The following is a 25,757-nucleotide window of genomic DNA, read 5'->3' as shown; positions in this document are numbered from 1 at the left end:
ACCAACTAGTCAGCTTGTGCCCTGACTTAAAAGGCTGTATTAAACGTCCTTGCTAACAATAAAGTGGACAAAATCATCTTTTAAAAATGCCTCTAAATGACATTCACTGAATTAAAGCACTGCAAAAATCCTATTATCAAGTGTTTTGTCTTGTTTTCCATTTAAAATAGTCTAAAAATAAATTGACTTGAGAAGCAGCATATAAGATATTTAGACTTGCTTTAAAAGACAAATATAAGTGTATTTTGTATAAAAGTGTTTTTTTTTTTCACTTGGTCATACTTCTGCTAGTGCAGTAAAGACAAAATATACTTATATTCAAGATCTAGTCTCTAAAAGCAAGTCTAAATATCTTATATGCTGCTTATCAGGTGAGTGCATCTTTTTTTTTAAAGGATTTTTAGATATTTTTAAAAATTTGTATTTTTATATTATATTCAACATTCCCAGATAACTATTTTTCTTCTGCAGTATAGCTGCTAAAGAAAATGTATGTTGTTTTAAATGAATTTTAAATATTTATATTGGAAAACAAGCCAAAAACAAATCAAAAACGTATTTTGTTGCAGTGCATAATGGGGCAAAGACTACCCTCTCTCACCATTCTGTTCATTTCAATCCATCTTTAACTCAAAAAAAAAAAAAAAACCTCTCTCCTATTAATAAAGCTGCGTATTGCAAGTTTTCTTCATGATAAGAAATGCACAGTGACACGTATACTGGATTATGATACAACAAGTCACGAGCTGCAGCAAGCGCGTGTGCTCGAGGGATGAGTGTCCCCATGCCAGAGTGTGCCTCAGCCGGATGCAGTTTCAATCTCTCCCCCTTAGATTGGGACACTTCGCGCAACTCATAGAAGAGGCACTGACCGCACAGAGAAATGCCAGTTTCGTAGTTTGTAGTTATTTACATGACCTGCTTCCTTATTATTTGAACTTTAATTAAGCTATAATGCATTAAATATAACTGAGTGCTTCTGTATTTACTTATTTGTTATTTTTGTATAATTCCCTCATACTTTGCAATCACCTGAAGCTGTTTGGAAAGTTTAGAGTGCATCTGGACTGTGAGCTGTGTAATTCTTGCAGTGCTGCTCTCGCGCATCACCATTAGAGTTTAATGTGATCTCATGTTGTGTTAAATGACATCAAACGACTATTCGACAACAAAAAAAATGTGTCAATTTTTTTTTGTCGCCATTGTCAAATTTTTACATTTGTGAGAAACAAACTGCTTGTGAGATGTGCCACAAAAACTATTAAATTGATTATAGTATTATACTAGGCCTATATATTAACATCAAAGCTGTTTTGCTTAGGGTATACTACATTAAGAATGTTTTATTATTAGTGCTATCAGTCGATTACATTTTTTAATCATGATTAATCGCATAATTTTTTTGTAGTTAATCGCGATTAATCGCATTTTGAAAGTGCTGAAATTAGATTCTAAATATACATCTTTCCCTGTCTAAATGCATTTATTTCCTTCTTAGGAAAGAAAACAAAACAATATGTAACAATATAATGCCTTATTAAGTGACTGATGAGATATTGAGAGCACCTGGAGAACTTGCATGTTTGATTGACACAACGAATGAGCATATTGAGGGAGTGAAACTGAAAGTGCTCATGATCGCTCAAACAGTCTCTATTGCTCAACACAATGTCTGATTGTCATGACTCACGTTACATCACGTATACTCAGATTTGTATATGCATGTTTATTTGTTGTTTAATTAGTTTTATACCCATTTGCAGTCTCTTTATCCTCTCCGTGCTCACAGTGCAGCGAGTCAGAATTACTACCGTAGAAAATGGGCAACTTAATATTCATACACATGTAATTCTTACACATTTTTAAAAACAAACCTGCATATTCATTTAAATTTGTGAATACTTAGAATTGCCAACAATTCACCCTCCAGAAGCTACACTGTCATGCATCAAGGGCTGAGATAGCACTCATTCATTAGAGTAGCTGTGTATGTGTGATTCCCTGTGTGCTGCAAAAAGATCAGTCCTGATTCTAGGCACGATCGGCCGATTGCGATCACAGACTTGAGACGAAGATTGGCTGATTTAGATCGGTGGCCGACCGATCGGCACACCCCTGTTATTTATTTATTTATTTATTTATTTATTTTTATTTTTCCCCTTTTTCTCCCAATTGGGAATTGGGCATTCCAAATGTGCTTTTAAGTCCTTGTGGTCGCATAGTGATTCGCCTCAGTCCGGGTGGTGGAGGACGAATCCCAGTTGCCTCCGCGTCTGAGACAGTCAACCCGCGCATCTTATCACGTGGCTTGTTGAGCGCGTTGCCATGGAGACATATCGCGTGTGGAGGCTTCACGCCACCCACCGCGGCAACCACGCTCAACTCCCCACGCGCCCCACTGAGAACGAATCACATTATAGCGACCATGAGGAGTTTACCCCATGTGACTCTACCCTCCCTAGCAACCGGGCCAATTTGGTTGCTTAGGAGACCTGGCTGGAGTCACTCAGCACGCCTTGGGATTCTAACTAGCAAGCTAGCGAACTCCAGGGGTGTTAGCCAGCGTATTTTACCACTGAGCTACCCAGGCCCCGGTGCACCCCTATTATTAACATTTTCCAAACAAATTCTTCCACAGTATAAAATACAACATTAAATGTTTTCCAAAGTTGTATATTCATTGCAGTGGCCATTAAATCTCTTAAACTCTCATCCTTCACAAAATAAATCAACCGGCAGACTGTGTCTATCCGCTTTGTTACAGCAATCGTGAAGCCACGTTCATGATTTGCATCAGGGTGTCTGCGCCAGTGTCAAGTGCTGCTTTGAACTCCACATGAAATGCACTTGCAGACAAAAACATCTCATTCTGTGTTTTGGTTTTAGTTAAGACTTGGTGTGTTTCTTAAAAATGCACCTTACTTGGGCTGAAAAGTACTTTTTGTCACAAGTCCCATCTGGGCTTGTTTTGTACAACAAATAGTGTTAAGAGCTCCTTTCCCCATCACTTTATCACTGACATTGAATTACTGCTGTGTGTGTTTGTGGTGTGTGTGTGTGTAAGTGTAATGACTTCGGGTGGATACATTGCAAAGGTTCCACCCTCCCAACCAGTTTTTATGCTTGTTTATGCTGTATTAACGGTAAATGCAGTAATCGTGATAAAGAAAAATGAACGCGTTAAACTTTTTAAATGAATCGCATTTAATTTTGACAGCTCTAATTATTAAATAGCTAGTGTGTGAATAGGAGTATTACCAGCATGTCTGGTTGTCAGGGATGGACTGGGACTAAAAAAAAAAAAACTGCAAATACATAGAAAAATCCCCATTATTGTTATCTGTAGATGGTCTAAAGGAAAGCATTTGGTAACAAGGTCATGGAGATCTGAGTTCAAATCTAATAAAACTTAATTTTTCAGTTAACTAAGTAGTGCGGGTGCATTAAATTGCAGTTATTTCACGATTTAACAGACTTGACCTATAGAGTCAAAAATCTGTAAACAAGAAAAGAAAAACTTGTAAAAATCTGACATTTCTCTTGCTGTTTACTTTATTTATTGGTCACTGTGTTGACCTTTAAGAATAAAGTTAAACAAACCTCTACTAGATTGTATCTTGCAGAACATGATAATATCAGATAACATCAAGATTTAAGTAAATCTTGGACTGTAGAAATATCCTTGTAAAGTAAACAAGTAGGTAAGGGAAGAAAATCTGATAATATGAACATTAGTAAGGATAGTAAAATTACAGTTTGTAGACCACATGTTATTGCTGGAAGTGAGATTAGTTTTGGGGTTACGACATAGTGTGCCTGTTCATTTTACTGTCAGTTTGGAATGTGAAACTATGGCAAGTGGTGGCAGGTTTCCCTTGGGTACGTCACAAGAGCATTCTAAACTAATTCAGTGTATCAACAGGAGGAAACCTTAAACCTGACAGATATCAGTAAAAAAGTGTCACTCTGTATTTTAACGAAGTAGAGATGTTCCCAGTCTTACCTGTTTCAGCTCTCCTGAGAGAAACAATAAAGCATACATGTCTCATTCGTGCTTGTGTTTCCAGCCTTAGGCGTGAATAAAATGGTCTCATCCTACCTGACACCCTGTTACAAATATAACAATTTAAGGCCGATTTCAGTTTCTCTCCATAATGATTGTGTTCTAGCGAACTTGCACAATTATTTGGAAAGAGCGCTGTGCTAAAAATAGCCTTGCACACGAGGCAGTGACAGACTCTCTGCTACCCTGCGGTCTTTAGAGAGAAAGAGAGAATGACAGCCTTTCATGACCGTCTGTATTACTGCAGTTTTGTCTCTTTTTTTTAATTGTTATTTTGATCCAATGAAAATATGAGATGTGAGCCTACAATGTGGCATCATTAACCAGGAGATATAGTTGGACGTTTTAAGTAGATGAGTTTTCTTTTCAAACATCTGCTTTTAATGAATCTGTTATTGATTTAATTCTGTCTTGAACTTTTGTTGCTTTTGGCGGCATGTTGTTTTGGATTACATGAGAATTTAATTCAAATGTAGTAATAAAAATAATTTAAAGTTGAAGTTAGTGATTACTTTGCCAGTAGTGACAGCAGATGTAATGATTGTTTTCAAATAGGTTTCATGAACTCATTGGATGCAAAATCAGACAGTCCCACCCCAAACTAAAGCAATTGGTTGTGGAAATGGGCTGGTTGGGATACTTAAACATAGCACTGTTTTGATAGCGCCACAGTGTTTACACTTTATGGGGAAATCAGCCCAGAATTGCTTATAATTGTTACTGTATATTAAGCTGGTATAGGAGAAAGTGTTTGAACAGAAAAAATTGCACACTTCACTTTTAACAGCATAGAATCAATGACATGATCAAAAAGGAATAAGTCATGGATGAAACTACTTAACAGAGGAACCCTGATTTCCTCAGTTTCAGAGAGCACCTTTAAATATGATGCCCTGTCACAGAGATACCGTGTGCAGACGTGCTTGTTTGAACAGCCCCGCCTAAGTGGAGAATGAGATGACGAACTGATCACAACTTGCAAGCAAGACGACAGCACTGTCTGGTTTGCAGAACATCTAAAGTTTTGTGTTTGCATTTCCTCTATGTAAAGGCACAATTAATGTCCCGCTGAACGAGCTTTCTGTGCTCATGCGTTTTGCAGCATCACTTCCTTTTTGCTTCTCAGCTGTGCTTTGACAAAAGTGACGTTTTTCTTTTTAATTTGACTTAAGTAACTCAGTGAAGAGGCTCTGTTCCTATGCTGCAGTTTATTCTCAATCCCCTCTTGATACTGTGACCCTGCATGAGGTTTGTCCACTGTGTTTTTTTCCATGTGCTAAATATTTTAGACTCACCTTTGCTTCTCGTTGTTGCATTATAAGCAACTGTACCCTTTTTACTCAACACAGCCTACTTCATATGCCTGTACTGCACACACTAAAAATGACTAGTAAGACTTACTTAAAATGTATTTTCCAAGTTTTTGCATACAGTTGTTTTCTAGTACATTTTAATTAAGAAAATTATGTAAAATATACTTAACCTCATGACATAGTATTGAATAAAGTGAGTAAATCTAACCTAAACATTTCAGTTAAAAGACTGTTTTACTTAAAAATCTGATTTGATGGTACTTAAAATTACTTTTTAACAAACATTTGAATAAACATTTATATGCAAATGGTTGTAAATGTATCAAACAGTCCTAAATAATATTTACTTAGGAGCTAGAGCTTTAATGTTAAAACGGAGTACAAATGTAGAATTTACTGAATATTTTCAAGTTCACGCTTGAACTAAGTTATTTAATGGAGAAAGTACTAGATCTTTTCTGCTATATTACCATCCCCACAAAAAAAATAAAAATAAATGTTCAGCGTACACGCACACCAAAAAATATTTTCCTGCTTGTTCGGTTTCGTTAATTAAATTGAGAATTCAACACAATTATAGAACATTTTCCTCAATCCATTTGCATTGAGAATGCATAAATAATTTTCCTTAGCCATAATCAGATGTACAGATATCCAGATCCAGACCGACGCAGACACATTGGAAATTGTTTCAAGCATTATTTTCAATCTAACATCAACCATCCATGTAGTTGACTTAATTTAGGCCTCTTATATATATTAAAATATGGTTATTTATTTTTAAATAGCAGAAAAACAATCAATAGCTTATAAATTGTAAAGAGAAAAAACTTAGTGTATTGAAATGTTGAATTATGTAGTAATTTAATGTAGTAGTAGTAGTATGTCAAAGTAAACTGATTTTGTCTGAGAAATATAGGCAGTGCAGTGGTCTGATGCGTTGTGTAGCTGTGTACAAGTGATGGCGACCTAAGTTTGAATCTCGTCCAGGCCTTCTCATTTTCATTGCATCTAGTTGGCATAATAAAATGAATTTAAGTTCATACCAGACTACTACAAATTTTTTTCAATTAATATTTTTTGTTGAAATGGTGTAATTTGTGTGGATACATTTACCACAATTTAAAATGTACATTGAACATTTTTATTTATTTTTTTTTTTTTATTTAGTCACTGTCAGCAATTGCATTTTCTGGCAGCATCAGCTTTTGGTTTTTGGTCTTTTAGGCTAGCCATATCACAGTTCTGCACTGTAATGCTAAGTTATTTATTACACCAGTGTTTTTGGTGCAACTGTGACATATGTGCTGTTTCACAGTGTGTGCGGCGCACTGCTTTGAGCTGCCAAACGGAGGTTTTTACTAGCCGCATGGCACATATGCTGTGGAAATACAAGAATCCACATTCTTTAAGGGATACTCCTTCCTTTAGTGTGTATCACCAGAGTGAGCGGATTAATTTTGTGAAATACTGTTACTGATTGAGAGGTGATTGCTTGTTTTCTTTAGATAAACAATCCTCAGTCCAAGTGTTCAATTGTGTGATGGATGGAGATTTGTCATCTGTGAAAACATTAGTTCCAGACAAGAATGCTATTATAACTCACCTCCTTTCTTTGTCATAGAAATCAGGTATAGATACACTACATTGGTAAAAGTATGTGGACAGCCCGTTGTAATTAACTGGTTTTATTAATTTAGACAAATATTAATGCAATGGAATGAAATGATATTCTAGAGAATTGTGTGCTTCCAACTTTGTGGCAACAGTTTGAGGAGAGCCCTTTTGTTTTCCAGCATGACACTGACCCAGTGCACATAGTGAGATCCATATGGAAATGTAGAGTTTTTTTAACACTGGCAGTTAGGTTCATCAGGATCATCAGTTGGACACACACACACACACACACACACACACACACACACACGTGCACCATGAGTGGCGGGGGAATGCAAGCAGGGCTGCAAATGCATAGCTTGTGATTCCAGCAAATCAATGTGAGGCTATTTATGCCATAATGGCCTTTGCCTCAGCACTTGCCTCTAGAGGTTGATGAGCAGATGAGTAAAATGGTAGGGAAGCTTATTGAGTGTGTGGATAACATGATGAGGAAGAGGAAGGAATTGAGGGTTAGAAAAAAAAAAGGGAGAAAGTATAAGAGGCATAGAGTGAGATATAAGATTAAAGAAAGAGAGAACAGTGAGATGGCTGGAGAAAAGCTCCTATCTAGAAGAGATACAATTTTTGATTAAGAACCAGTCTTTTAGTGAGTCGTGTCATAAGTGCTGTGAAGAAAATGGCATTTTTGTACCGTGCTGCCTCCTTGGAGAGTAGACGTATCACACTTCGATAGATATTGACCCCAATCACGATCCCTAACCCAGCACTCATAACTCTGAAAATCATATTCACTACAACTCAATCTAAAAATGTTATGGAATTTAACTTTTTAAAGTTAAATGGATTTTACATTTTACTTGGATTTTAACTGGTTATGGTGCATTTGAATTTCTGCAAAAATTCATATATAGGCAGCAGAAAAGTAATCCATATGACTTTTGGACCTTTTGAGTTCTGGTCACCATTCACTTGCATTGTGATGACCAACAGAGCTGAGATATTCTTCTGAAATCCTTGTGTGTGTGTGTGTGTTCTACAGAATAAAGTCATACACATCTGGGAGAACATGAGGGTGAGAAAATGAGAGAATTTTCATTTTTGGGTGAACTATCCCTTTAAATGCTTGTTGCAAGGTAGTTAAATTGTTAAAATTAGTTAAACATGATATTGTACCACTGTAGATAGCTACCTGAATAACACAAAAGACATTTGTCTGCCTTTGTGAACTTGCGTATAGTATGTTTTCTGACCTCAAGAGCTCAATTTGAGAGAGAGCATAGAGTGTTTTTAAATAAATACTTTCAGTATGCATTACATTTCAATTAATCCGTCTTTAGTTGATAAAGCAATAAAAAAAATTAAAAAAAAGAAAAAAAAGAAAAATGCACATGCTCTCCTGACTTTGAGGAAGCCGGCCAAACCATTTGTTCTTTGGCTTTTAAGGAACCAGAGGAAATGTGTTGGCTTTTCAAAAATGTATCATTCATGAGACAGGTATCGATTTCATGGCTCAAGTGCATCCTCTACTCAGATTTATTGTGTTGCTGTTTTAGTGCAAAAGCATCAGCTGCATGAGTCTGCAGCCAGCCAAACTATGCAATTTGTTATAAAATCCATCTCAGTGCAGCTATGCAATGGTTGATAATATTACTTTGATTATAGCTTGCATAACCATGACCACCTCTGTTGCTGCTTGATGGCATTGATGTTTCCTAATGTGTTCATCCTTAGCCAAAATATAAACCTTTCCCAAAGCCTTCATTCCAGGGTGAATTATAGAAGAATTTGATTAGAAATGTGGATGCTGAATAGACTCAATTAGAGATGCTTTAGTGCAGGAGCCAGGGTTATATTCATTCTCACTGAAGACAGGCCTCACTGGACTCCCTCAATCAAACTAATCTGCACCTCTTTATCTCCTCTATAAATCTGTTTAACAAAGCTTTAAAAGCCATTCTTCAATGTTTAGATTGCATTAATGAAACAGTCCCCCTGTGCCCGCCTCGATCCCAAAGGAAAAAGCATTTAATCTCCATCAAAGTATTTAAAACAAAATGGTGTATGTTTCTTTGACCTCTCTGCATTTGATTACCATCGCTTATGTATGACAATTAATTGAGTTGGTGAACCCATTTTTATTTTTTATACCGTTACGATCTCAAAGCGGTCCTTAGGATCAATTATTGTTTTTATAGTGTCATTAACCTTTGCTTTCTGATGTTTTCTGAATCTTACATATACTGTATATTATCTATACACTTCCATATACAAGCTTTTTGAACATTCCAGTTTCAGTATGCACAGCTCTGTCAGCAACATCTAAGGCATAATTTTGATTACCACAGAAAATAATTTAGTTTGGTAACACACTTACAATGGAAGTAAACCAGGGCAGCATTCCAGAGGGTTTAAAAGCATAAATGTGAATCCTGTTAATTCAATTAAAAATAGTTTAGTATTTGAGTTGGGGGTCACGTGACGCAAACGGCGGAGTAGGCATGCTATTGCTGAGCTCCATTGGAACCTTTTAGTTTTTCATTGTAGCAGCCTCCGTATTAACCCTAAATTGCATCATTATAGTTGCGGATGGTGTAAGTGATGTCAGAGAAAGACGTAACTTAAATTGCTCACTTAGAAAAAGAAGACCATTGACGTTACCTGTCTCAGAGCTGAGTGCGTGCTCACCATCAAAAATGGAGGACGTGACAATGGCTGCTTGCGAGGTCGCCATGCTTGTAAAGCGAAAAACCTCCGAAGTCTTGTCAGGCATCGACAGGGCACTCGAAATAAAATTGATCCTGTGTTGGAGAAATTATCAGCAGCCACAGCACATATAGCAGAGGTGGAAACCTGTGTTACTGAAGCGGAAGCGCGCATAGCCCTGGTGGAAGATTCTGTCACGAAAGACAATGCCGAGCTTGCCGAGATTAAAAGGAGTTTAGATGCGGCCCTTGAGAAGCTGGATGATTTGGAAAACAGAAACAGACGGTGCAACATCAGAATAATTGTCCTGTCAGAGGGTGAGGAGGGTATGAGGTATGAACCCAGTTTTGTTTCTCAAATCCTGGCTACCTACTTTGTTGAACATCGACTTTAAAGGTTTTTTCCTCATTTAAAATGTTGAACTCCTAAAGACATGAATTGCAATTTTGCAGTATATGTAGGAAATCATGAACACTCACATTAAAATGAAGACACCAGTCATATCAGTAACAGTAATAAAAATGGTTTTATTCTACATGGAGAGGGCCCGTACATGAGGGCTGCCATGTTAGAATCACAGGACCAGCCGAATACTACTCAGTAACCATCCTGTTATTTAACACTTTCACTCATTGATTAAAGTAATCATGGCTGACTGTGAATACTAAATTTCTACAATGACATCTGAAACTGAAAACGATTGATTTTAAATTATGCTGCATCCAAGCCGCTAGGTGTCAGTGCAAGTCCAAGATGACACAAAGACCAAAGTTACCGAGTGTACCTTTCAGAATGGCCAGGTGAAGATTGACCATGCACACCGCGCTGTAGCACGTCGCCCCACTGCGGGTGAGAGACCCCGAGCGATGATTGTAAAACGTCATAATTTTCAAGACAAAGTATACATTTTACAAGCCGCGCGTGCTGTTGGTCAACTACTCTAAAATCGCCACACTATTTCCATTTACAAGGATTTCTTAGCGGCGGTTTCTCGGAAAAGGCAAGCATTTGGCACTGAAGAAGCGGCTCCTCGAGAGGGGAATTGGCTTCAAGATGATCTACCTGCCGATCCTGAGGGTGCAGTACAAAGGCTCTTCAAACAGCCTAAGGACGTCGAGGCTTTTCTGGCCTAAGTGTATGTAAACTTCTAACTTCAAATGTATGTATATACAGTACTGTGCAAAAGTACATAAGATGTTTCACAAAAACATTTGTCTTAAGACAAATAACTGCTTTCTCTAGAAACTCGTCGGTCAATCATTGTTTTGAGGAATGAAGGCTATACAGTGCTTGAATTTGCCACAAAACTAAAGATTTCATACAAAGGTGTATACTACAGTCTTCAAAGACAAAGGACAACAGGCTCTAACAAGGACAGAAAGAGATGTGGAAGGCCAGATGTACAACTAAACAAGAGGATAAGTACATCAGAGTCTCTAGTTTGAGAAATAGATGCCTCACATGTCCTCAGCTGACAGCTTCATTGAACTCTACCCGCTCAACACCAGTTTCATGTACAAAAGTAAAGAGATGACTCGGGGTGCAGGCCTTATGGGAAGAATTGCAAAGAAAAAGCCACTTTTGAAACAGAAAAACAAAAAGAAAAGGTTAGAGTGTGCAAAGAAACAGACATTGGAAAACAGATAATTGGAAAAGAGTGTTATGGATCTTAACCCCATTGAGCTTTTGTGGGATCAGCTAGACTGTAAGGTGCATGAGAAGTGCCCGACAAGACATCTATGGCAAGTGCTACAGGAAGTCGTGGGGTGAAATGTCACCTGAGTATCTGGACAAACTGACAGCTAGAATGCCAAGGATCTGCAAAGCTGTCATTGCTGCACATGGAGGATGTTTTTTGATGAGAACTCTTTGAAGTAGTTTAAGAAGTTCAGATTTTTTTTTTCAAATTGTAATAGTAATTTTTCACGTTATTAATGTCCTGACTATACAGTGTGATCAGCTGAATGCCACTTTGGTGAATAAAAGTACCAATTTCTTTCCATAAGAGCAAACTCTTTACATTATTCCAAACTTTTGGCCACCAGTTTGTGTGTGTGTGTGTGTGTATGTATGTGTGTATATATATATATATATATATATATATATATATATATATATATATATATATATATATATATATATATATATATATATATATATATATATATAATATAATATTATTATTATTATTATTTTTCTTTTTTTTCTTAAATTGCAAGATGCTTGACTGCAGTTTTTGCATGTGGGAGGGGCACGATTGGGTTGATGTTTCACTTTCTTTGTAATAAGGTTGATGGGGGATGTTTATAAAAGGACTGAACAACTAAACGAAAGGGATTTCTTCCGTAGCGAGCTACATTACCAAATACAGCAGTAATACTTATCTTAGTTTGGGAGGCTTAGTTTGTTGCTCATTGGAGCGATACATTTCTCTTCATATAACTCTCTTTGGTATTTTAACTGTAAATAGTTCTTTGTTTATGTTTGGCTTGCAGGGTAACTTAATTTTCTTTTTTATTTTCTTTTTTTCATTTATTTTTTTTCCAACTGTTTTATTTTCAGGTTTACATATAATGGGATCTCTTAATGACAAGTTATTGCAGAATGCTACTATCTCACACACAGGATGGCATTGGGGCAAACACATTTTTCCCCACTTTGTCAGTAAATAATCTGAAGCTCTGTAGGCAAGGCAAGTTTATTTATATAGCACATTTCATAAACAATGGCAATTCAAAGTGCTTTACATGTACATTTTAAAGAAAATACAAGATACATAAAAATAAAATAAAAACCAAGAACATGAAATAAGAATAAAAATTAATAAAATAAATTAGACATTTGTTTTATGATTAAAATGAATAATAAGAAAAAGAATATTAATTTGTTAACACCATCCGTAACTGTTGTTAACCGTCCCTGATTAAACAGAGGATAACCAAAAATTGTTAACACACACTTCAATTGTTGTTAACCTTCCCTAATTAAACTGAGGATAACTAAGTTGTTAACACCATCCGTAACTGTTTTTAAACTTCCCTGATTAAACAGAAGATAACCAAAAATGTTTACACACACATTGAGAAAAAGTTATATAAAAATAGAATAAAAAGAATAAAATAGAATAATTAAAGTGAAAGAAAGACAAAAGCAAAATGATTCAGTGAAATCAATAAGTGCAGCATAATGCTCAGTCAGAAAATGCAGAGTTAAACAGATGTGTTTTCAGTCTGGATTTAAATGTGGCTACTGTTGGGGCACATCTAACCTCTTCTGGAAGCTGGCTCCAGCTGCGGGTGGCATAATAGCTAAATGATGTCTCACCTTGTTTTGAGTGAACCCTCTGTATGTCTAACTGACTTGATCCTAATGATCTGAGAGGTCTGTTAGGTTTATATTCAACAAGCATATCTGAAATGTATTTAGGTCCTAGGCTATTGAGCGATTTGTAAACGAGTATAGTACTTTAAAATTAATTCTAAATGTAAATGGAAGCTAGTGTAAAGACATGAGGACTGGAGAAATATGCTCAGATTTTTTTGGTTTGGGTGAGAATCCTGGCAGAGAGATATTCATGGCCCAATTAAAAGGAAAAAGGTGTTGAATTTCCTGAAAAAGGAATAAGTTCATATTGCGTTTTTGCAAGAGACACATTTAATGGCCAATGAGCATGTTAAGCTGAGGTGTGACTAGTTTGGACAGGTGTTTTGGTAATCATATAATAGTAAAAGCAGGGGAGGTGCCATTCTTGTTCCTAAACATATATTACTCTCTAATGAGTACAGACATGTTCTGATGAGTCCGGGTGATTCATTTTGCTTAAAGGTTTATTGAACGGCGAGTTCATCACCCTAATGAATGTTTATGTTCCCCTGATTCAATCTAACGAGTTTATTACACACACATTTTCAAAATATGCTGAATGGCAGTGTGATCATAGTGTGATCGCCAGCGATTTCAACTGTACGCTCTTACCAAAGCTTGATTAATCTTCTCCATCAAATGACAGGCGATCCGTAAGAGCTTCTGCTCTGAGACATGTGAGGAGCAGGGTCTGGTGAATACTTGGCAGATGCTACATCCAAGAGACAAAGAGTATACCTTTTTTCTCCACAGTACATACAACTTGAAGGCACCTAAGGCATCTTTACATAATATAATAGACTGTAATATAGGCAATATTGTCATATCAGGCCACGCAGCTGTTTCTTACCCTGGGTTTATCCAACTTGACATACAGTATAACCTGCACGCTTGGAGAATCAACCCGTGGCTGGTTCATAACCCAAATTTAGAAGCTTACCTCAAAGAGCAAATCAACTTATTTTTTATAGACAATAAAACCAATGGTGTATCACCTAATCTGTTATGGGACACAGCTAAAGCATATATCAGAGGGCTAATTATCTCCTATGTTTCAAACCAGAGAAGGAATCATCTATTAGACCAAAGAAGGCTTGAATTGAATCTCCATGATCTCCAAATGAGATATAATACCTCCCCTCTGATGATTTGCTTGCTGAGATCAAAAGAGTACAAACCTCTTTAGATGCCATTCTCACTAACAAAGCAGAGAAGTCCATTTTTTTTTGCAAAACAGCAGATGTATGAATTTGCTAATAAGCCTAATAATTACCTGGCCAAACTTCTGCACCGCCGATCTTATGCCCAAGTCATTTCCACCATTAAGGACGAATATGGAATCCCTTGTCACGATAATAAGGACATTAGTATGATTTTTAGAACGTTTTACAAGAAGCTCAACACGTCTCGATTAGACTCTGGCCCAGGTGAATCTATGAACAATTTTCTTGCAAAACTATTCCTGCCAGAAGCATCTGAGGAGCAAAGACAAGTCTTGAACAACCCAATTGAAATGAGCTAAATTTTAAATTGTATTAGTAGCTTTCCTAATGGGAGGGCATCTGGGCCAGATGGATTCACCAAGTTTAAGGACTCTTTGGTTAATTATTTGCAAGACATGATTCAGTTCTCTTCTAATTCCAGGGATGTCCCTAACTCTATGATGGAGGCCAACATTTGTGTTATTCTAAAGAAAGGAAAACCCCCCGATAAATGTGGATCCTACTGTTCCATTTCTTTCCTTAATGTGGATTTAAAAATACTAGCTAAGATCCTGGCCACCCGACTTGAGTCGCTGCTCTCAACTATTATCTACTTGGATCAGACAGGTTTTGTCATGGGAGATCCTCGGCCCATAATGTTAGAAGGATACTTAATATCATTCAGCACTCAAATCAATGTGCAAGTGGTGGCATAGTCATCTTGTTTGATGCCGAGAAGGCATTCAACAGTGGCCATATTTATTTTCGGTACTATCCAAATTGAACTTGTGCAACAACTTCATTAAATGTATTAAAATCTTATATACCCTCCCCACAGCTAGTATAATAACAAATGGTATTCAGTCCCCTAAATTTAACTTGTTAAGGGGCACCAGACATGGTTGTCCCTTGTCCCCGCTGCTGTTCACAATGGCTATTGAACCTCTAGCGGTGGCTATTAGAGGAGACCCATCCATTAGGGGGATTTGCCTAGGGAAGAAGCACCATAAAATTTCACTATATGCGGACGATGTTTTAATCTATTTCGATTCTCCACAAGGTTCTATTCCCAAGCTAATTGACCTGGTTTCTGATTTTGGCTCAGTCTCTGGTTATAAGTTTAACTTCTCAAAATCCAAAGCAATGGCACTAAGTAATGTTCACTCCCTGGATTCTACAGTCTCTTTACCTTTTAAACGGTCACCTTCTGTATTCGAATACATGGGTATAAAAATTTCACCAAAATTGGAGCGCTTATACCAAGTACATTTTATTCCAGTTATTAAATCTATTAGGTCCGACTTAGACAGATGGTGCAGCTGACCACTATCATTGCTGGGACATATCCATCTTGTGAAGATGAATATATTACTGCGTCTGTTATACTATTTTCAAATGTTACCTGTTTTACTTCCCAGCAAATCCTTGAGACATCTGTGTGGCTTGTCATTTTTTTATTTGCCGAAAGAAACGACCCAGATTGAGATATAGTTACCTTTCACTGCCTAGCAGACTTGGAGGATTAGCAGCTCCCCTGTTTAAGTTTTATCAATTCTCTGCCCAGCTCAGATTCATCTTGGAGTGCTTCATAGTTTACCCCAATTCTACTTGGGTTAGCGCTGAAGCGGCAACTCATGGGTCTGTCCCTCTTTGTAACTTGCTTTACATCTCACCCTCAAAGTTGTCAGATCTCAATTAAAGGCAACTTAATAAAAAACAAATATGGTTATAATGTGGATGCAAATCCGTAAAGCCATGGGCTCCTACACACATCTTTCATTGTTAAAATCAAAACACAACAACCCAGACTTCCCTCCTGGGATGAGTGGCGGGCTGGTACTATGGAAGGAAAAAGGAATCTGCGTTATAGGGATTGTAATAGAAAACACATATATATTTTCTATTGACCAAATTATCATGAAATATAATATAAATAAAAAGTACTATTTGACATACCACCAAATATATAGTTTTATATCTAAAAGTCTAAAGCAATACCTTGGTGGTTTCTATTCTTCGCAATTAGAAGAACAGCTGAATAAAATTCCAACGCCTCATTCGACATCCAGGCGATTTTATAACATACTCATGAATTCCCACAAAGATAATGGGGACAAGGCCAGAGAACTGTGGGAGAGTGATACTGGGGAAGAAATTCAGAAGGCCGGCTAGAGTGCGGTGTGTGAGATGCATTCTTACTTATCAGAAAACTAGGGCTGAAATGATTAGTCAACGTTATCGACAACGTCGACAATAAAACATTTTCGTTGTCGAATAGTCGTTTGATCTTAACGTAACATAGGATCATATGAAACTCTAATGATTGCACACAAGAGCAGCACTGCAGCTCGTGCCTGACTGAGGAGAGGAAGAAAACACATCTCACAGTCCAGGCGCACTCTAAACTTTCCAAACAGCTTCAGGTGATGTAGATCGCAAAGTATGAGGGAATTATAAAGCAAAAATACAAAATAAGTAAATACAGAAGCACTCTTGTTGTGGAATAAGCAGAGCCGGAGCTGACGCTCAGCTTAAGCAAAACTTGCGTGTCGAGCGTCTTTAAAGGAACACCCCGGCGTTACATCTTTAATGCAGTTCTATTTAATGCGACATAGCTGTATTAAAGTTAAAATAATAAGGAAACTGGCATTTCTCTGTGTGGTCAGCGCCTCTTCTATGAGTTGTGCGAGATTGAAACTGCACCCGGCTGAGGTACACTGTTGCGGGGACGCTCATACCTCGAGTGCGCGTGCTTAACGCAGCTAGATTATAACGTGATGGCAACTTATTGAATCATAATATATGTGTTACTGTGCATTTCTTATCGTGAAGAAAATTGGCGAAACACAGCTTTATTAATGAGAGAGTTTGTTTTTTGTGTGAGTTAAAGATGGATTGAAGTGAACAAAAAGGTGAGAGAGGGTAGTCTTCGCCCCAATATACACTGCAACAAAATACAAATTTTTAATTTGTTTTTGTTTTGCCTTGTTTTCCAATATAAATATCTAAAACTCCTTTAAAATAACGTACATTTACTTTAGCAGCTATACTGCAGAAGAATTTTTTTTTTAATCTGAGAATGTTGAATATAATATTAAAAATACAAATATTTTAAAATATCTAAAAATCCTTTAAAAAAGATGCATTCACCTGAGAAGCAGCATATAATATGTTTAGACTTACTTTTAGAGAATAGATCTTGAAATTAAGTGTATTTTGTCTTTACTGCATTCGCAGAAGTATAACCAAGTGAAAAAATACACTTATATACAAAATACACTTATATTAAAGATACATTCTCTTAAAGAAAGTCTAAATATCTCATATGTTACTTCAAGTAAATGTATTTTGTTTTAAGGATTTTTAGACAATTTTAAATGGAAAAAAAGACAAATACTCTTGATAACAATAGGATTTTTTTGCAGTGAAATTTTTACTGAATTAAACGTAAAGTATTTTTTCCCTTTAATTCAGTGAATGTCATTTAGAGGCATTTTTAAAAGATGATTTTGTCCTCTTTATTGTTAGCAGCACGTTTAATACAACCTTTTAAATCAGGCACAAGCTGAATAGTCGGTTTAGAGCTAATGATTAATCGTTGCAATAATCGCCCGAATAGACGAATAATCGTTTTAATAATCATTAGATTAGTCGATTATCAAAATAATCATTAGTTGCAGCCCTACAGATAACTCAGCCTGGGAAATGCATTTTAAGATTCTGCACCGCTTACTTATCACTCCAAGTTTAAGGCATAAAATAAACCAAAATTTGTCTAGTTTTTGAAGTAAGTGTAAAGCATCGGAGGGAACCCTTATTCGTTGCTTTTGGAGTTGTGGAAAGATTCAGCACTTCTGGTCCCTTGTTCCTTTGGAACTGGAAAAAATATTTTGCTGCCCACAACAATTGGGGCCGGAGGCTTGTCTACTAGGACGTTCTCAGGAATTCCCTTCTAAATTTCAAGGTGCTCATCTTCTGCAAATTCTTTTACACTGTGCCTGCAAATTTATTCTTGTTCTATGGATAAAGGACCAAAGCCCCTCAGTTTTTCAGTGGATAAACATAGCTAAAGGGCTCATTCCTTATTTAATTTGATTCTGTATTTGAGTTGGATAGTTGACTAAATGATTCTTTTTGATGTGGGAATACTTTTGTTGGTGGATGAAAATCAGGGTTATGCATTACGCTGATGGAATTCCTGTTAGTGGAGTTTGCTCCATAAACAATCCCTTTTTGTGTCCTAAACATGTTTTGCAAAAGTTGCTGGCTTCAGTAGTATTTTGTGAACACTGTTCCTAGTGTTGTGACCCCAACCCTTACATTGAAAGATTAAATATAATTTTACACAGACACTGTCAGTTAGTTATTCTATCACGCTAGTATTATGACAGCACATAAATGTAACTGTTTATCTTTAACATGTTACTGTTGCCACATTGAGCTTGAAATCATGATTGCCAAGGAGACTGCTGTCAAAATGTACAGTGAAAATTGAGTTATATTTTGGTCTGTTCTCACCCAAAACCAACTTCGCTTCAGATGACATGGAATAAATCACTGGAGTCTGATGGATTACTTTTATGCTGACTTTATCTCCTTTTTGGAGCTTTTGGAGTTCTGGTCACCATTCACTTGCATTGTATGGACCTACAGAGCTGAGATATTCTTCTAAAAATCTTTGTGTTCAGCAGAAGAAAGAAAGTCATACACATCTGGGATGGCATAAGGGTGAGCAAATGATGAGAGAATTTTAGTTTTTGGGTGAACTAACTCTTTAATGCTCTCAAAGTTCTGTGATGGCTTTTATTTGGGGTTCTTTGATGACTTATCTCTAGACATTGTCTTGCAGGGCTTGGAAGGTGCTGCAGTCTAGGTAAGGTTCAGACAAAGGGAACGAAACAGATTGCTGTTGATTCTGCTGTCAAACACGTTGTGATTTTAATGGAAAACTCAGTAGGTTGAGATACTCATCTCCATGGGGGACATTAATGGTGTCAACTTTTGACCGCTGGCTTTGTTGGAGACATGAAAAGCTCATTAAATCCTGCATGGTGATGCAGAGCTCAGGAGCCAAAGAGCCCGAGGGAGAGAAGGAAAACAGTGGAGCTACACTGAGCCCCAGTAATGGAAGGTGAAACCTCAATGTTTCATTGGGCTGAGCAGACTGTATGGATGTCCAGTAAATGGACAGCATGGGGAAGAGAATGTGACAGCTCAGGTGAAACTTTTCAAGATAAGTCAAGAGTAATGCCAATGAAATTGGCAACAGAAATTATTGTGGCACTTCTGATGGTGGTTCCTTATTATAATAGTTAATTAGTTCACCCCAAAATTACAATTCTGTAATTGTTTACTAACCCTCATGTTTTTCCAAACCTGTATGTTGTTCTTTTTTTGTAGAACACCTAAAGGATAATCATTGAAGAATCTTTATGCAGAATTAATCATTTTTTTTCAGTATCGGACTGATCTGGTTATTGAGTCTAACTCACTATCTCTGATGTGCTCCCTGCAATTATTGAGGTAACAGCTCATTGAAGGGGAAGGTTATCAGAATATGAATTATTATTACAATTTTGATCTGTTCCTCACACAAAGTTATCAACTGGCATGAGAATACTTGGAATGTAGCGCAGAAGTAGTATGGACAACTTTTATTGTCCTTTTTTCCCCATTTTAGATGAAAATTTAAATTTGAATTTATTAAATCATTATTTACTTACCCCGTGTTGTTATGAACCAATATGACTTTCTTTTTCTTAACACAAAGGGGATGGGCACGAGTACTGGAGTACTTTGCTACTCGGACGTGGCAGCAATGATCGATCATGAAAACGATGGTCGATGGTGATCATGCGTGTGACTTTTCACTTAATTTGAAATTCAGTGACAATTACCTGACAACTAAACACAAACGTGTCAAAGAGGGAGCTTATTTTTAATTTTGAGATTGATTATGTTGTGATTTTGAGGGGTACATTGATTGTCAGAGACGTCTCATAGCAACCAAACTGATATACGGTGCTGCAATGCTATCGTTACGATAATCAAAAGAGAGTGTAATTAAAATGTTTGCTAAATACATTTTATTATCATTTAATGTAAGATCTTTGACTCGTTAATGGATATTGTTTAATAAAAGTGAATGTTTGTCACTGACTGTAAACCTCCCTGCCCTGGGTGCTGAAATGTTTGCGTGATGTAACACACATCTGCATCTCGACGAAATGGGAGTTGAAGATTTCCGAACGAGTTTCCAAGTTAGAAGTCCGACATAATGTGTCATTCCATTGCACTTTCCCCAGTTGAAAGGTGGAAATTCCGACTCTTCAGGTTGAATGGAACACTTCATGAATCACCACAGCAACAACAGTATGGAGTATCGTGGCTTTCCCCATAAGAGCGAGCGAACACACATACACAAGGCGTGTGGCAGTGGACGCACCATGCTGAAGAAGCACAAAAAGATGCAAAAATATAATTCACAAGTCTAATAATTTATTCCATGTGACTCATGTCTTGTTCTGAAGGCTTACAATAAGGCTTGGTGAGACACAATTTATTTATTACTTACTGAAAATCTTCAAAGACCATTCATGAAGAGCGAAGATCTCGTCTCCAAATTCAAACTCTTCAGACATGTTTTATAAGTTCTGGTTTGTGTGCAGCTGTGTTGTGTTCTCTGTTGTGAATATCTCTGGTGGTCCAGTTGTACCAACAACAAAATGGTTTCTCGCTTGAACGCCCAATCTTGCGAGTGGGGGCTGCATGAATGACCACGAGGAGGTTACCCCATGTGACTCTAACCTCCCTAGCAACCGGGCCAATTTGGTTGCTTAAGAGACCTGGCTGGAGTCACTCAGCATGCCCTGGATTCGAACTCGCGACTCCAGGGGTGGTAGTCAGCGTCAATACGCATCTTTTTGAAGCTTAAAGAGGTGGTCACCATACACTGCCATTGTATGACATCACTGAGCATGACGTTTTATCAAAAATTTTCCCTTTATGGAACAAAATGAAAGTCATGTGGGTTTAAAACAACACAGGGTGAATACATGAGGATTGACTTTTAATTTTTGGGTGAAATTTTAATGAAATTAACATTTTATTTTAATGTAATGAAATTCTCTAAAAGATTACACATGGATTTCTTTGTTGTGGTTTAAAATTTGCTTGGTGCTGTGTGTGTGTTTGTTTAATTTTTAAGCCATATAAATTCAGCAGTGAGCCTCCTATGCCTGGCTGGGTGAATCACAGGCTTTTTATTACTTATAATGGACAATGATTTAACACCTTGAGAAAAGAGGCAATTGGCTAAGCTATAAAGTGTCAAAAATCCCCCTTGCCATATGTTCAGTCACAGTGCTGCAGATCCATAATTATTGAATCATGAAACACTTAATATGGTTGGGAATGGATACATTTTGTTTGACTTGCACTGATTCGAAATTTGCGTTATTGCTGCTATCTGTCATTAGATTAGAAAGTTATTAACTTTAGATTTAAACAGCAACAGCCCCAAAGATTATTGGAAAGTGTTGTTCCAAAAGTCCTCAAAACGCAATCACAGATTATTGTGACTACGCTTTGTGAGCATTTCATTGGTTGGCAATAACATGTGATTTTATGCCTACTGTAATAATGAGTTGTGCAAAATTGGGAAATATATAGTAGCTGTCATATTCGGCTGCTGGGGGATTCAGCTTGTATACAGAAAGAATACAGTTCTCTTAGATTTTCGTTGTTTGGTCCATACTGTCTTGATTGTGTCTGCTTTTCAGCCACAAGAGCAAGTTACACCATCTGCCTCACTAACAAAAAACAGAGTTGACAGGTGTCTCTAAATCTCTCAAGAATTTGTGTTAGTTGAGTTTCCTAGAAAGGATATTTGCATAGATCACGCTTGAGAGACATCAAAGTGTTTTTCAACACCATCATGCTGGTACATATTAAATTACAGAGTTCCCACTGTCATGGAAAACCTGGTAATATCAGGAAATGTTAAAGCTGATGCATGTAATCTTCTGTTAAAATTATTTCTTGTTTCCCAGCTTAATATGCAGTCAACTACACTGTACACCCTTGTTGTTTCAGTGTTCGTGCTGCCTTAAAATGTTTCCATTTTTCAACTTGAGATGGAAAGTTGTTTAAAGAGATCATAAAGTTGACTTAAATGTATCTAACTTGTTAAATGAGCATAATGTCTTTTTAAGTAAAATGGACTTTATCAAACTCAGTATTCAAGTTCAGGTAATTTTATCATGAATTAATAACCATAGAAACAGTTAGGGCTACCCCATTGTCTAAGGTGAGCTAGACTGCCATTTGGTGGCAAATGAAAGATTGTCAGATGGGCCTCAAAACTTTACACGCAAATCACATTGATGGTGACAATCAACAAACATATAATTAAGTAAAAAGATGGTCTTTGAATTATTGCTACATGACAAGTTACTGAAAGTGACAACAACCAACAGCAAAAATAAAAGCAGCAACACTGCAATTAGCATAATTTAGTGATGCTACAGTGCATGCTGGGAATCTGAATAAGTGAGCATGATTTGATAACCTATCACACTGTAAGCCTGGACAAGTTCATTTAACTTAAACATTTTATGGAATCTCTTTGCCCTAAAAAAGTAAAATTTGATCTTAAAAATGTGTCTTAAAATAATTTTCTGCTTTGACTCAAGATACATTGACATAAAAATATACATTTTTTCAACATAAGTCTTGTTGACAACAGATAAAACAACTGACAAACCTGTTTGATTTAAGTGATGTGGTGTTGACCTGTTTTGTTCAAATAACATAAATATAATTAATTAATCATGTTTTTAGTGCTGTTGTACTTTTAACCGTATACTTTGAAGTACACAGTACAACCTTTGCCTCTTAGTGCGTGAGCATCATGCAAAGCTAATGCAGCATGTGATATATAGTTAGGGAGGCACATAGACCTTAACACTTGACACAAACTTCAGTAATGGTGATAATCAACAAACATCATAAAGAAAAAAATGTGGTCTGAACATCACCACACAACTATTAACTAACAGTAATGACAAAAACAACAACAGAAGCGCCGATATAATCAGCAAAAAATAAGCCTGTAATGCTAACCATAAAAATGTATTTATGCTGCAGTGCATGCTGGGAGCTGGCAAATCAGAAACATTGTTCAATATTAAATAAATTGTTCAGACAGTTGTCTACTTTGGACAACATTTAGGGTGATATTGTTTGTCTAACGTGTTTAGATACAAAATAATTTACATTTCGTAGTATTGAACATCTTGTAATAAATAATGCAAAGTTACCTGACTTCGAATGAAGTTGATTCAACGTGTTTTTGGGTTAAGGTGTCATACGTGTGTTAATTCAACTTAAGTATACAAACAGATACAATGAAAGCTTAACATGTTAAGTTGACTTGAAAGTTGTTAGTTGTGTCAACTCAAAGCAATTTAATATAATATTAAAATCTTTGTTTTTCGTTGCAATTGGCAACAGACTAAAACAAGCTCAGATCAATTGATTGAATTCAAAAATTCCAGTAGAATAAGAGAAATCATGAAATGCATCCACCTAACTCAAAACACTTAAGTAATGGAGGTAATGTTTTAGGATTTATGTTTATTGTACTCAATTTATTTGGGTTAAAACAACATCAGGTATAACAAGTTCAGCCAACAAAAATGTGGAGTTCAATCCAGGGCAGTTACTCTTAACTCTACATTGTAAGTTATGATAACTAAAAGGCAAAATAATTTTATACAGTGATAAGTAAGCCATTTGTAGGTGATACCACCTAAAACTGTAACATTGTAGCTCCGTGGTGTATCAAAACATTCCTCTGTTTGTTTGAGCAGCCAGCCCAGCCCAACACAACACACCAACATTGGTTAAACTATCTGAAATATCTGTGGAACCGTGTGTATAACTAGTGGAAGATGGGAAATGTTTTCAAATATGCTTTAAAAAAGTGATTATTTTAGCAATTTCATTTGCTTATGTTAATGGCACAGAAATTACACACTCCAGCATTAAAAGGTGGATTTCCAAGCTTGAAAAAGTCATGGAAATTAATCAAATCTTAAAAATGGATGTTAAAGTCATGGAAACTTTATACTGAATATAATTTTTTCTAGCTATGATCAGCTCTAAAATATTTCATAAGCTACCAATTGCGCTTTGTGATTGCAATCCCTAAAAGATGTTTACAAATTCTTAAACGGAAATCTTGAGTGACTAGAAAAGTAATGGAAATTCATTAGTCAAAAGGTGTGGGAACCCTGTACACTAAGATTGTCTATGCAAACATAACCGTAAGTATGAAGCAGACTCTTATTTCGATTCCCTGGACATCCTTTTTATCACTTTGATTTACATGTTAGCCAGTCTTAATTAAAAAAAAATGCTTTCAATTATATCCCGACTGATCCATTCCAATGGATGTCTTCAGTGTTGTAACACTGAATAATGCTGTCACTATGCATGTCTAATTAATTAGTCACACAATGTTCAGTAATTGCATGAAGCACCCTGTGACCTTTGGTTTGATCATATCTTTTCGTGTTATCCCCATAGCGAACCTTCGCAAGCTCAGCTCTTCTCACTGGCGCATGCAGAAAATCGCCCAGGAATCTGTTGACAGCTCAGATGATGAGTTTTTTGATGCCCGTGGTAAGTGTAACTAAATTCCACCCTTTGTTATAACCTGATGGCTTCAGCTCTTCAACATCTGTGCTCTACTCTCTTCATCCTTCTCTCTCTCTCTCTCTCTCTCTCTGTCTCTCTCTCTCTCTTTATGTCCATCATCTGCTGTCAATTACAGGTGCCAAATGCTATTACCGGTGTATTCTTCTGAAATATACAGTGAAACAGCTGTAAACTTGCATGGAATAGACTTGAAGGCCTATTTCATTAAATCAAAAGCAAATGCTAAATTGTGGCTTTCTTTTATTGTAGATTGTTGTGATGTGGCATGATTGCTGTTATGATTGAACAGTGTAGTCACAACTGTCCTCCTGACAATTAGGAAGTACCAAGCCTTGATTGCATGTGTTAGACCACTAATGTGCTGTTGTCTTTTGAGTGGGGACCAAATAACAAGAAGTCTTTCCAATCAGTATGATGAAAACTGGCAGCCATATTTGCTTCTAAGCTAGTAAGAGTCCCTGCACCAGCAGGCCAAGGAAAACGGCTTAAGATTTGCCTTTTCTGCAAAATGCCATCTTTACACAAAATCCTCAGTCGAAATTGGCTGAGCTTTACTTTACAATCCCTCAGCAATATACCAATCTCTATCCATAGGCAGCATTTACATTTAGCTGACGCCTTTATCCAAAGTGACTTGCAGTGCATTTATCATAGGGACAGTCTCACTGGAGCAACCTTGTCTTGCTCAAGGGTACATGGAGCCCTTCTGGGTTTGTTTGTTAACCATTAGGCTAAAATGGCTTAAATGGTGACTGTATTTTTTTTGTAGGA

At 36.7% G+C, this 25,757-nt stretch overlaps 1 protein-coding gene across 2 annotated transcripts in view; it reads left to right on the top strand.

Moving 5' to 3' along the window:
- Positions 1–25,757, top strand: part of LOC127422526 (membrane-associated phosphatidylinositol transfer protein 3-like) — a 209,006-nt gene that overhangs the window by 5,528 nt on the left and 177,721 nt on the right. For both annotated transcript variants that reach the window (XR_007894193.1, XM_051666122.1), the window contains exon 2: positions 24,855–24,950. Coding sequence is in view for 1 of the 2 variants with exons in the window: in XM_051666122.1 (XP_051522082.1) it covers positions 24,855–24,950 (96 nt within the window). In the remaining variant the exon portion in view is untranslated. The remainder of the gene's footprint in view (positions 1–24,854; positions 24,951–25,757) is intronic.

Source organism: Myxocyprinus asiaticus, chromosome 31 (genome assembly GCF_019703515.2).
Source record: "Myxocyprinus asiaticus isolate MX2 ecotype Aquarium Trade chromosome 31, UBuf_Myxa_2, whole genome shotgun sequence".
NCBI lineage: Eukaryota > Metazoa > Chordata > Actinopteri > Cypriniformes > Catostomidae > Myxocyprinus > Myxocyprinus asiaticus.
Note: the sequence above shows the minus strand (reverse complement) of the source record. Positions and strands in the feature narration are given on the sequence as shown.